At 42.3% G+C, this 13,437-nt stretch overlaps 1 protein-coding gene across 9 annotated transcripts in view; it reads right to left on the bottom strand.

The window, feature by feature from the left end:
- Positions 1-13,437, bottom strand: part of OCLN (occludin) — a 54,805-nt gene that overhangs the window by 30,232 nt on the left and 11,136 nt on the right. For all 9 annotated transcript variants that reach the window (XM_072826733.1, XM_072826729.1, XM_072826730.1 and 6 more), the window contains exons 3-4: positions 12,698-13,373; positions 9,872-10,033 (exon numbers count right to left, since the gene is read on the bottom strand). In XM_072826733.1, coding sequence (XP_072682834.1) covers positions 9,872-10,033; positions 12,698-13,373 — 838 coding nt within the window. The remainder of the gene's footprint in view (positions 1-9,871; positions 10,034-12,697; positions 13,374-13,437) is intronic.

Below are 13,437 nucleotides of genomic sequence, written 5' to 3'. Positions count from 1 at the left end.
TGCTCTGGACATTACCAGTCTAGTTTTTACCAATCTGATAACTGAAAATTGAATTTTGTTTTAACTTTAAAAACTTTGTGATCTGCTACTTTGTATTTTTGTTACTTGATTTGTAACATGGCTTCGTTTTTCTTTTGGTTTGTCCACCGTTATTAGAGGTTTTCATACTGTGAATATCAACATTTTGTCTTATATATTGCTAATATTTCTTCACAGATCATTGGTTTGTTTTTTTTACAGTGTTTTTATTTTTCAAGAGTTTCTATTTTTCCGTTTGTATGCTTATGGCTTCTGTATTTTTTGTGTGTTGTTCCTAGAGAGTTTTTTCACATCTTTGAGGTCTGAATTATAGTTTCGGGGCACCTCGTCGTGAATTTAGTTAAGCATCTGACTCCTGGTTTTTGTTTCAGGTTGTGATCTCGGGTTCATGAGATCGAGCCTGGCATCAGGCTCCCCACTCCCCCTTTTCCCCCTGCCCCTGTCCCCACTCGCTCTCTCTCAAAAATAAATATTTTTTAAAAATAAAAAGATTTTTCCATATTTAAATTTTTATTTTTTTGTTGTGGATCGAACGTGTGCAGAGGGCTGAGTTAAACATATGTCAGTTCATAATGTTTTCTCATCCTTGATTGGTATAAAGTTCCTCTATTTCTGGATTTTATAATTTTAAAAATTTTAGATCTAAGAACTTTTTTTTTTAAGATTTTATTTATTTGTTCATGAGACAGAGAGAGGCAGAGACATAGGCAGAGGGAGAAGCAGGATCCCTGCAGGGAGCCCGATGTGGGACTCGATCCCAGGACCCCGGGATCATGACCTGAGCCGAAGGCAGACGCTCAACCTCTGAGCCACCCAGGTGCCCCAGTACCTGACAATTTAAAATTCGCAGACTCGATGAACACTTTTCAAAATCTATCATATAGGGCAGCCTGGGCAGCTTAGTGGTTTAGCGTCGCCTTCAGCCCAGGGCGTGATCCTGGAGACCTGGGATCGAGTCCCATGTCGGGCTCCCTGCATGGAGCCTGCTTCTCCCTCTGCCTGTGTCTCTGCCTCTCTCTCTGTGTCTCTCATGAATAAATAAATAAATAATTTTTAAAAAATCTATCATATAAATACCAGCAAGAGTGCATAAAGACATGTGTTCAAATGTTCACTGCATTGTTAACTCTAAGAGCAAACAACTGGAAGTAATCAAAATGTCCACAGATAGGGGAATGCATCCTGGTATCCTATCCCTATGTAATACCATACGGCTGCTAAAAGCAATTAGGTAAAGGTGTTATGTACTGACAGACTTAATTATTCTAAGTATTTACAAATTTAAGTCATTAGAACAACACCCTGAGGTAGGCACAATGATCATCTCCGTTTTAGAGATGGCGAAACTCTAAAGACAGCAAAGACATTGCCAGGTTTCACAACACTAACTGACAGGGCTGGATAAATAAAATCTTAAAAAAAGAAAAAAAAAAAAGGAGTGAGAAAGGGTGGAGAAAGATACCTAAAAATGAGCAAATGGGAATACAAGGATGGAAAGGAGAGAGTTCCTGAAACCCTGTTTTTAAATTTTTATTTATTATTTTTAAGTTTTTAATTTTGAGTCCAGTTAGTTAATATATAATATTATATTAGTTCCAAGAATACAATATAGTGATTCAAGGGGATCCCTGAGTGGCTCAGTGGTTTAGCACCTGCCTTTGGCCCAGGGCATGATCCTAGAGTCCCGGGATCGAGTCCCACATAAGGCTTCCTGCCTGCTTCTCCCTCTGCCTGTATCTCTGCCTCTCTCTCTCATGAATAAAAATAAAAATAAAAAAATCTTAAAAAAAAAAAAAAAGTGATTCTAGACTTCCAGACAACACCCAGTTGCAATAAATATATAAATATATGTTTATATAAATATAGATATAAATACTCTTGCAATTTTTTTTTTAAATAGCCATTTTTGGTTTGTCTTTTTCCCCTTTGCTCATTTGTTTTGTTTTTTAATTCCACATGACATCATATGGCATTCGCCTTTCTCTGACTTATTTTGCTTAGCACTATACCCTCTAGCTCTACCTATATTATTGCAAATGGCAAGATTTCATTCTTTTTACGGCCGAATAATATTCCTGTGTGTACACATACATAACATATATTCCTTCAATAGATGGACATCTGGGCAGCTTCCATATCTTGGCTATTGTGAATAATGCTGCTATGAACATAAAGGTGCATGTATCCCTTTGTTTTTTGGGGTTTTTTAAAGATTTTATTTATTTATTCATGAGAGAGAGAGAGAGAGAGAGAGGCGGAGACACAGGCAGAGGGAGAAGCAGGCTCCATGCAGGGAGCCCGACGTGGGACTCGATCCCAGGACTCCAGGATCACGCCCTGGACCGAAGGCGGTGCCAAACTGCTGAGCCACCTGGGCTGCCCGCATGTATCCCTTTGAATTAGTGAGTGGTCTTGTATTTTTTAAGTAAATACGCAGTAGTACAATTGTTGGATAGGGTAGCTGTATTTTTTTTTAACTTTTTGAGGAACTTCTATATCGTTTCCCACAATGGTTGCACCAGTTTGCATCCCCACCAACAGTGCAACAGGGTTTTTTTCACCAGAGCCTCACCAACACCTGTTGCTTGTGTTTTTTATTTTAGCTGTTCTGACAGGTATGAGATAATATTTCATTGTAGGCTTTTTTTTTTTCAGATTTTATTTATTTATTCATGAGAGACACAGAGAGATAGGCAGAGACAGAGGCAGAGGGAGAAGCGGGCTCCACACTGAGCGCAGAGCAGGGCTCAATCTCTGAACCTTGAGATCATGACCTGAGCCAAAGTCAGATGCTTAAGCAAGTGAGCCACCGAGACACCTCTACTGCCCATTTTTAAACTGGATTTTTTGGTTCTAATTTCTCTATAGATTTTGGATACTTTATCAGTTGTCATTTGCAAATATCTTCTCCCATTTTGTAGGCTCCCTTTTAGTTTTGTTTTGTTCACTGTATAGAAGCTTTTTTATTTTAAGATAGTCCCAATAATTATTTTTGCTTTTGTTTCCCTTGCCTCAGGAGACATATCTAGAAAAATGTTCCTACAGCCGGTGTCAGAGACATTACTGCCTGTGTTCTCCTCTAGGATTTTTATAGTTTTGACTCTCACATTTAGGTCTTTAAACCATTTTTTATGTATGGTTTAAGAAAGTGGTCCAGTTTTCCCAACACCAATTGCTGAAGAGATTGTCTTTTTCCCATTGCATATTCTTTCCTCCTTTGTTGAAGATAAATTAACCAGATAATCATAGGTTTCTTTCTGGGCTCTCTCCAGTCTGTTCCATTGATCTATGGGTCTATTTTGTGGGCCAGTATCATGCTGTTTTGATTATGACAGTTTGTAGTTATAACTTGAAGTCTGAAATTGTGACGCCTCCAGTGTCTTTTTTCTTCAAGATTGCTTTGGCTTTCTGGGGTCTTCTGTGGGTTCATACAAATTTTAGGATTATCTGTTCTACTTCTGTGAAAAATGCTGTTGGTATTTTGATAGAGATTCCATTAGACGTGTAGACTGCTTTGGGTCATACGGACATCTTTGCATTATTTGTTCTTCCAATTCATAAGCGTGGAATGTCTATTTCTTTGTGTCAACTTCAATTTTTTTCATCAATGTTTTATATTTCAGAGTATAGGTCTTTCATCTCTTTGGGAAAACCTGTTTGGTTTTTTTGTTTTTAATAATCATTCTAACCTCAGGTTTCTCATTTTGGTTTGGTTCTTTTGCTTTGTTCTTAAAGTAGGCTCTAAGCCCAGCATGGAGCCCAATGCTGGGCTCGAATTCACAATCCTGTGATCGAGACCTAAGCTGAGATCAAGACCTAAGCGGAGGGACACTTGGGGGGCTCAGTGGCTGGGTGTCTGCCTTCGGCTTAGGGCATGATCCTGGAGTCCCGAGATCGGGTCCCACATCAGGCTCCAGAGGAGCCTGCCTCTCTCCCTCTATCTATGTCTCTGCCTCTCCCTGTGTGTCTCTCATGAATAAATAAAACCTTAAAAAAAAAAAAAAAAAAAAAAAAACCTAAGCGGAGATCAAGAGTCAGCCATTTAACCAACTGGACCACTCTGGTGCCCCTCCCCAAGCTTTTTAAAGGGGGATAATCAGGAAAGTTTCTACCTTGCCAAAAAAAAACAAAAATTAAAACAGTATCATACTGACAGATGCAACAACAAAAACGAATCTCACAGATACTACATTAAGTGGACACAAAAGCACATGTTATATGATTTCATTCCTACCGATGTTCATGAACAAACAAAATCAATTGATGTGGGGCAGCCCGGGTGGCTCAGCAGTTTAGCACCACCGCCTTCAGCCCAGGGCTGGAGACCTGGGGTTGAATCCCACGTCGGGCTCCCTGCATGGAGCATGTTTCTCCCTGTGCCTGTGTCTCTCTGCCCCCCCTCCCGCCCTGCATCTCTCATGAATAAATAAAGAAAATCTTAAAAAAAAAAAAAACTGATATGACAGGAAGGAGAGGGGTTACCACCCTCCAGGAGATACCGAGATAAGGCAGGAGGAACCCGTGGACATGGGAATCACCTATATCTTGATCTGGGTGAGTTATGTGTATGTGTAAAGATTCACCAAGCCCTGTAGTTGGGTGTTCCTATTGTACTTTACTCTGTGCAGATAGAGTCACGTTGTACTTCAATAAAGTCAATAGTATCAAAACACGTTTGAGGAGTATTTAAGGATGTGATTAAAAGCCTAAAACATGATGTTGAATCAAAAAGTAGGATTTTATACTGAGAAGGAACATAATCATACTTCTTCTGATTTAGAGTAAGAAGGTGGGTGGGGGTTGGGGGGAAGGAATTAAAGAAAATACACCAGAATGGGAACTCAGGGTGGGAGAATGTTCTTATACTGCACTGTATTTTCAAAATTTCTAGTTACCAAACAAAATAAAATTTAAAAATACATTAAAAAATAAATATTAATATATGTATTTTAAAGATTTTATTGATTTGAGAGAGAGAGAAAGAGAGCGAGAGCGCACCAGTGCTGGGGAGGCAGAGGGACAAGCAGACTCCCCGCTGAGCAGGGAGCTGATTCAGGGTCCACTCCCAGGACCCTGGGATCATGACCTGAGCATAAAGCAGACGCTTAACCAACGGAGGCACCCCGGCGCCCCAATAAATGTATTTTTTAAAGATTTATTTATTTATTCATTCATGAGAGACACACAGACAGAAAGGCAGAGACACAGGCAGAGGGAGAAGCAGGCACCATGCAGAGAGCCCGACTAGGGACTCGATCCAGGGTCTCCAGGATCACGTCCTGGGCCAAAGGTGGCACTAAACCGCTGAACGACCCGGGCTGCCCCTAAATGTATTTTTTTAATTCAGAAAAAGCACCATCTAAATCTGGATTTTGAGGGTATAACAGAAAAAAAATTAGCATCTGCAATTTTAATTAAAAGAACTTCAAACATCTAACATACAACAATGTTGGTACAAACTTAAGTGATTGACTACAAAGGCCACGTTAACACCCACAACTGTGTGCAAACAGGGCCTGCTTATTTTACAAAGTACAAGATATCCAGCAAAGGGAAGGAGAAAAAAAAAACCAACAACAACCCCAAGACTCCCTAGGAAGGCAGAAAAACCATTGTGCTTGAGATTCAGAGGCAGGAAATGAGCGAGTTGCACATTTTCCCCACACATTAATACTGAAGCGCCGAAACGTGCTTAAAACGCTTAAGGCTCAACTTTTGAGGTGTCTTTGCTCTGGAGAGCCTGATTCTTTTTTTTTTTTTTTTTTTTTGAGAGTCTGATTCTAAAGATTTTAAAAATCCAGGAAAGGTAGCAAGATCTAATAAAATAATGTGTGTCTAGACTTACCCCACTATATAGGGAAGAAAGAAACTAATATTCAGTAGCTAATTAACTGTTCCTCTCGTAAGCTTTTCTTCCTCATTCCTCCCGACACACACAAAAATCCCGTTATTGCCTATATAGAGAAATCTTATCTTAGTTCCCTACAATTAGAATTCAAATTTTATATTTCTATTTATTTTTTTAAAACTTTTTAATTTTTATTTACTTATTTTTAAAGATTTTATTTATTTATTCATGAAAGACACAGAGAGAGAGAGAGAGGCAGAGACACACGCAGAGGGAAAAGCAGGGAGCCTGATGTGGGACTCGATCTCGAGACTCCAGGATCATGCCCTAGGCCGAAGGCAGGCACCAAACCACTGAGCTACCCAGGGATCCCCCCCCCCTTTTTTTTTAAGATAAAGAACTTTTTTAGAGAGAGGATTTTAAGCAGGCTCCACCCTCAGTGTGGAGCCCCACGTGGGCCTCAAATCTCACAACCCTGAGATCCTAACCTAAGTCAGAAAATCAAGAGGCACACACTTAACCCACTGAGCCACCCAGGAGCTCCTACGATTCACATTTTAATCCTCACTTAGTACAAGTAATCAATGCTAGGTTTTCTATTATTCTTTTTTTTTTAAAGATTGTATTTATCTATTCATGACAGACACAGAGAGAGAGAGAGGCAGAAACAGGCAGAGGGAGAAGCAGGCTCCATGCAGGGAGCCCAACCTGGGACTTGATCCCGGGTCTCCAGGATCACACCCTGGGCTGAAGGCGGCGCTAAATTGCTGGGCCACCGGGGCTGCCCTCTTTCTATTATTCTAAGAGAAGATCATTTTTTATGATATTGATTTCTAAAAACCAAAAGGAAGAACAATTGCGAATCCTACCAGGCACTTTAGATGTAGCATCAAACGTTTTCACCTCGGCAGCTATTGTTAGGAGTTGGTTGGACAGTGAGGCGGTCAGGGCCAGCACCCCCAGGAGGCAGATAGGGAGTCAGGGCAGCTAAAATGTAAGAGTGCTGACACCTGTTCTGCGGCTTAGGATTGCACTAGCATTCCATTTTTTGCAACCTTTGCAGAAATGACTTCTGCAAAATGTCCTAAAATAAGACAATGAACCACAAAGCATTTGTCAATTTCATGGGAAAAGGGGCAGTTAAGACAGAAGTCCTAAGATGTCAGGAAATAAAACCCCAAAACCATCAGCACAAGAGATATTAACCACAGGTGGACACATACGTGACCAAAGCCCTGATTGCTTAACGGAGTTCCACCAAAGAGCTCATAACAATCCCTAAACTTAGAAGTTCTGAGGGTAACCCGTGAGGGGGGGGGTCCCCCCTTCCTCTCTGGGAGCTCTGTACTCTTGTTCAATAAACTTTGCTTTGCTGCCCCACTCCAGCCTGTCTACCTACCTCTCCACTCTTCGAAGTGGCCTGACCCAGAAGCGCGGGAACTAAGGGGACACAAATCTACTACGTGAACAGAGTGAAATGCGTGTGAGCAGAATGGCACAAGAGGGCACAGGGAATAAACGGAAGAAACGGAAGAAACAAGGAAGTCCTGAGTTCGGCAAAGCACACTTGGGCAGGTGAGGGGACAATGGATAGAAAAGCCAAACACCCTGTGGCTGAAATCACCTCCAAAGAGCTTATTTCTAATAGCACACATCTTAAGCATTTCTGTTGGGGAATCTACGAGAAGGTGCAACGACGTGAGCAACCAGCCAGGGCTGAGGCGACAGGCTGGCTCAGGTCAGCGGGCAGGTGACTCTTGATCTTACAGCTGTGGGTTCGAGCCCCACAGTGGGTGTAGAGATGACTTTAAAACAACATCCTGGGACGCCTGGGTGGCTCAGCGGTTGACCATCTGCCTTCGGCTCAGGGCGTGACCCTGGTGTACCGGGATCGAATCCCACGTTGGGCTCCCTGCATGGAGCCTGCCTCTCCCTCTGCCTGTGTCTCTGCCTCTCTCTCTGGTCTCTCATTAATAAATAAATAAAATCTTGGGAAAAAAGGGGGGGGGGATAAAAACAAAACCGTTGGGACTCCTGGGGGGGCTCAGTGGTTGAGCGTCTGCCCTCCGCTCAGGTCATGATCCTGGAGTCCTGGGATCAAGTCCCGCACACTGGGCTCCCCGCAGGGAGCCTACTTCTCCCTCTGCCTGTGTCTCTGCCTCTCTCTCATGAATAAATAAAATCTTTAAAATAAATAAATAAATAAAATTAAAAATAACCAAAATCCTTGAAAAATAAAACTAAGAATAATAAATCCAATAAATAAATAAACAAATAAATAAAAGTAAAATCCTTGCTGCTTCATCATCATTATCATGTCCATAAATCGTTATGGCTATCTGTTGCCCAATTATCAAAAGCACTGAGAACTGATTAAAACCGTAGGACAGTAAAAAAGAATTCAGATGAGAGGCCAAAGTTCACCACCAACTCCAATCTTACCAGCACTAGTCTCTCTTTAGTTTAGGGGATTTTTTTTTAAGGCTCTCGAAACCTTAAGTAAACAAATCCAACAGCCAGTGAAAACTGACACACCCAGAAACTCTCTGCGAAACATTTACTTCACCATTCACAATAGACGGTCCTATTCCATCTACAGGTGGCCTTGCCTGGAGCTAAAGGTCGAAAGAAAACACTCCCTAACACCTTCAGGCTTTACCGGGGAGGAAACAGAGGAGGAAAAAAAAAAACACCCCAGGCAGGCCTCAGGCAAGGTCAGGAACCAGGCCCCACCCTCTAAGACCCTCTAAGCAGCCTATACACACCACACCTGATTTTTCAAAGACTATTTTTGTTTTGGCTCCTTAACAAGAAGAAAATCTCATCTGCAGTTCTAGATTTCTTAAAATCAGACATACAGAATGCCAGAGCTAACAGAAGCTTCCAGATAAGCAGCGTCTTTAACCCTGACCTGACCAGCAGGGCGCCCCGCCCCCTTGGCCCTCTTTGCTCCACTCCCACTGGCCAGAACAAACCTACCCTGGAAGCTGCGGCCAGGATTCCCCACCAACCTCTGTGGCAGTCTGTGCAAAGAAACCTCTGATGGTAGTTCCTGAGGATGCTTCCAACTGCTTGCTAACAAGGTTCCTGAGAAATAAAGTCTCATTCCAGACATCTCTAAAGACACGTGAGGTATCCGCACCTGCTATTTCCGTGCTAAATAGCTAATTTCCAAGCTCTTTTTGGAGGGAGGGGCTCGCTAAACTTTCTGCAAATCACATCTACACATACTGGTAGAAATAACAGCACGGTCTATGCAAAAAAGGGAACTGCTCTAATCTCTGTCTGCCGTAAGTATCCACGCAGAATTAGTCACTGTGACTTGACAGGCTGTCGTCCGTGTAAAAACTTGAGACGTATGCCACCTGCTACCACTCCAGAAACACCCCTCTTAACTCAAGACAGCGAGCACCCTGAGCAAGTGTTCTCCTCCAAAATGATAACCAGGGAAATAAAAGGGGAAGGGGAGTTGTTTCGTTTTGCCAAGACCATGTTCTTTCTGTGTGATTCCTTTAGAAGCCACTTCTTTTCAGTGTGGAGGCATACCTCCTAAAAATAGAGATCTCTGGGACACCTGGGTGGCTTAGTTGGCTAAGCATCCGGACTTGATTTGACTGACCTCATAATCTCAAGGTCATGAGATCGAGCACCTTGAGGGGCTCAGTGTGGAGACTGCTTGAGACTCTCCCCTTCTACTCCAACCGCTGCTTTCGCACACACTACCCTCCCCCTAAAATAAATAAAATCTAAAAAAAAAAAAAAATCTGATTTCACCTTGCAGTAAAACAATTTCCACTTATCATCCCACCTCCTTAAGTTCTGAGTAAAACATGAGTCCACAATTTTTGCAATGTATACAAACAATAATTCCAAGCACATAGTTTCACAAAGCACTAAAAGTCAGGTTTAGAGGGAGAAACGTGGGGGAGGGGGTTTAATAAAAGATGGGACATTTGCTCTTTTTTTTTTTTTTTTAACACTTACCCACTCTTCAACATTGGGGGGTTGTTCATCATAAATATGTTCCTTGTCCCACAATATATTCGACTTGTCATACCGGTCCATCTTTCTTCGAGTTTTCACAGCAAAGAAAATTATTAAAGCAAAAGCCACAATCACCATGAATCCCAGGACAATGGCAATTGCCTAAAAAGAGATTAAGGATATTGACACAGTTAGTTAGATTCTAATTGTTTACTTTATCCTAATCCACCCTCAATAAAAACCTAAAAACCTATCTGCAGTTCAAGCGATATACAACTGATAGAGTTACATTTTAGAAATATAAAAGGTAGCCCACAACAGTTGGGCTGAGGCTAGCAACACATACACAACTTGACTCAATACTCAGAACAGGCTTACAGTTAGGTACTAACTGTACCTAAATTTTATTTTTTAAGATTTTGGGCAGCCTGGGTGGCTTAGCGGTTTAGCGCTGCCTTCAGCCCAGGGCGTGATCCTAGAGTCCTGGGATCGAGTCCCACATCGGGCTCCCTGCTTGGAGCCTGCTTCTCTCTCTGCCTGTGTCTCTGCCTCTCTCTCTCTCTCATGAATAAATAAATAAAATCTTTAAAAAATATATTTTTATATTTAAAATATAAATAATTTTTATATAAAAATATTTTTTAAAGATTTTATTTATTTGACAGAGAGACAGAGACAGAGAGAGAGAGAGAGAGCACACAAGCAGCAGGAGTAGCAGAGGGAGAGGGAGAAGCAGGCTCCACGCTGAGGAGGGAGCCTGAGTGGGGCTCGATCCCAGGAGCCCAGGATCATGACCTGAGTCAAAGGCAGACGCTGAATGGGACTGAGCACCCCCCGCCGCCCTAATCCATCTTAAGTTATAGAAATCTAGTTTCAACACTGGAGCACCAGGTGGCCTTATGTTCATAAACAGATGAAAATGGCCAGTAAATTAACTCAATCATTGGTATCCTTCTAAAGGGCTTGGAAAATGTTATTCTCAGAAGTAGCTTTAAGTACATGACCACGTTTATGGGGTGCCAGTTGACAGAGGATGTGCCTTACCATAAATTATGCAGACATGATCTAACCACACTATGAACGAGAGAAAATGGATGAATGATTCATTTGGTCTGGCAGGTGGTTTCTGTTGTAGGAGGCTTCTGTGTGCATACAAGGAAGGGCCCTGTGACAAGGAAACCCTCCTCCTGACAGTTCTCCCAAGGTCTGCTAAGTATGTGAAGTGGCCCACTGGCCTAGAGACACTTGAAATTGAGCCCGACACCAGGATCCCGGCCTAGATTCTGCTAACAGCACCAGGTGGGTCTCTGTGCAGCTGTCTACAAGTGGTACCCTTTTTCAGCGAACACAGGTTTTGGGGCATTCAGAGGACTAAGAGAGAAGGGGGTGTGGTGACACAGGAGTACCAACCCTCAGCCCTATCCACCAGAGATAAGATCTGAATGTCAATGACAGACATTCTGAAAAGCCTACATATGGAGGGAAAACATTTCAGCCTTCAAAATAAATGATAATTACTGGAGATGATCTAACCCCCCCTAAAAATGACTCATTCAGGTAAAAGAGTAGGAATTCCTGAGTCAGTAGAAGGAGAGGGGAAAAAAAAAAAAAACAGTAGGAAAAAAAGACTAGAAATCCATCAGGAAAATATTAGCAACTTAACTAACTAATTAGCATGGAGAGAACCAAACAGACAAAAAGAATGTTGGTGAGGATGTGTAGAAACAGGAATCCTCACCCATTTCTGGTAAATGTAAAACAGACCAACCAGTTTGGAAAACGGTTTGGCAGTTCCTCAAGAGCTTAAACACAGAGACACCATAAGACCCAGCAATTCTACCCTAGGAATATCCTCAAGAGAAATTAAAATATGGGTTTGCACAAGAGCTTGTATACAAATGTTCGGAGCGTTATTCATAATAGTTAATATGGACGTAGCCCGAACGTCCATCAAATGATGAAAGGATAAATAAACTATGGTGCAGCCATAATGGCATAGTATTCAGCTATAAAAAGGAATTGATACAATGTGCCAAAACATGCATGACCCCTGAAAACTCAAGTGTGAAATGAAAGAAACCAATCATGGAGGCAGCCTGGATGACTTGGTCACGGGGAGGTGTGACTCTTGATCTTGGGGTTGTGAGCTCAAAGCCCTCGATGAGTGCAGAGGTAAATAAAACTTAGAAAAAAAAAAAAAGGGGGGGGGGCGCCTGGGTGGCTCAGCGGTTGAGCATCTGCCTTCAGGTTAGCTCGTGATCCCAGGGTCCCAGGATCGAGTCCCGCATCAGGTCCCTGCATGGAGCCTGCTTCTCCCTCTGCCTGTGTCTCTGCCTCTCTCTCTCTGTGTGACTCTCATGAAGAAAGAAATAAAAATCTTTAAAAAAAAAAAAAAAAAAAGGAAGAAGCCAATTATAAAAGACCACATCCTGTGTGATTCTGTACATATGAAATATCCAGAATAAGCCAATCTAGAATAGGATTAGTGGTTGCCTAGATCTGGGAAGGGTTAGAGAAAAATGAGAAGTTACTGCTAACACGTACGAGGTTTCTTTTGAGGATAGTGAAAATGTTCTAAAGCCGACTATGGGTGATGGCTGCACAACTCTGAACATACTAAAATTTCTGAACCAAATTTCAAGTGGATGAGTTATAGGACATGTTAATACTACCTTCATAATGACACCCAGCCCCTCTCCAGATTCTGATTTAAATACAAGTAAGGCCTTATCATCACTCCTTTTTAAAAAGTTCCCAAAGGGATTCTGTTAAGCATCCCGAGAGCCTGTACCCAAAGCAGGAGCAGGGAACCAAAGACACCCATACCTCTTGGGGATCCACCACACAGTAGTGATACAAATACTGATCCATGTAGAGTCCGGTAGCTGTAGATGCATAGAACTGGTTGCACATGGCATATATCTGTGAACTGTATAAAGACCCAGAAGCCTGGGCAGTTGGATTGACTCCCATTATATAGACAATTGTAGCAATGAACATCATGACGCCCAGGAAGGCACTCAGTATTATTACAGTCAAGTAGTACCTTCTGGTTCTGGATATGTCAGACCTTATAACGCTGGTAACAAATATCACCAATGCAGCGATAAAACAAAAGGCCACCATGGCCAGGAGGAAGCCCTTTGCTGCTCTGGGATCCGTGTAGCCGCCGTAGCCGTAGCCGTAGCCAAACCCGTAGCCGTAGCCAGTCCCGTAGCTCCCGAAGCCACTTCCGTAAGGGTAGCCTATGCTACCACCCATTAAGCCAGTTCCATAGCCTCTATCCCAGGCGAGCGTGGACGCGACACAGGCAAATATGGCGATGCACATCACAATGACAAGCATGGACAGAATCCGAATTACTCCTGGAGGAGAGGTCCATTTGTAGAAGTGAAGAATTTCATCTTCTGGGTAGAAAGAATACGCCGGCTGAGAGAGCATGGGTCGGACGTGCATGTCCCCACCGTACACATCATTGCTCGGTGCATAATGATTGGGTTTGCTGAAATGCACATGAAAACACTTTCCTGTCAGTATTGTTTTGAGGTAAGCAGAAAACACATATA

This window comes from Canis lupus, chromosome 5 (assembly GCF_048164855.1).
Source record: "Canis lupus baileyi chromosome 5, mCanLup2.hap1, whole genome shotgun sequence".
Classification (NCBI taxonomy): Eukaryota; Metazoa; Chordata; class Mammalia; order Carnivora; family Canidae; genus Canis; species Canis lupus.
This window is presented reverse-complemented; position numbering and strand designations above follow the sequence as displayed.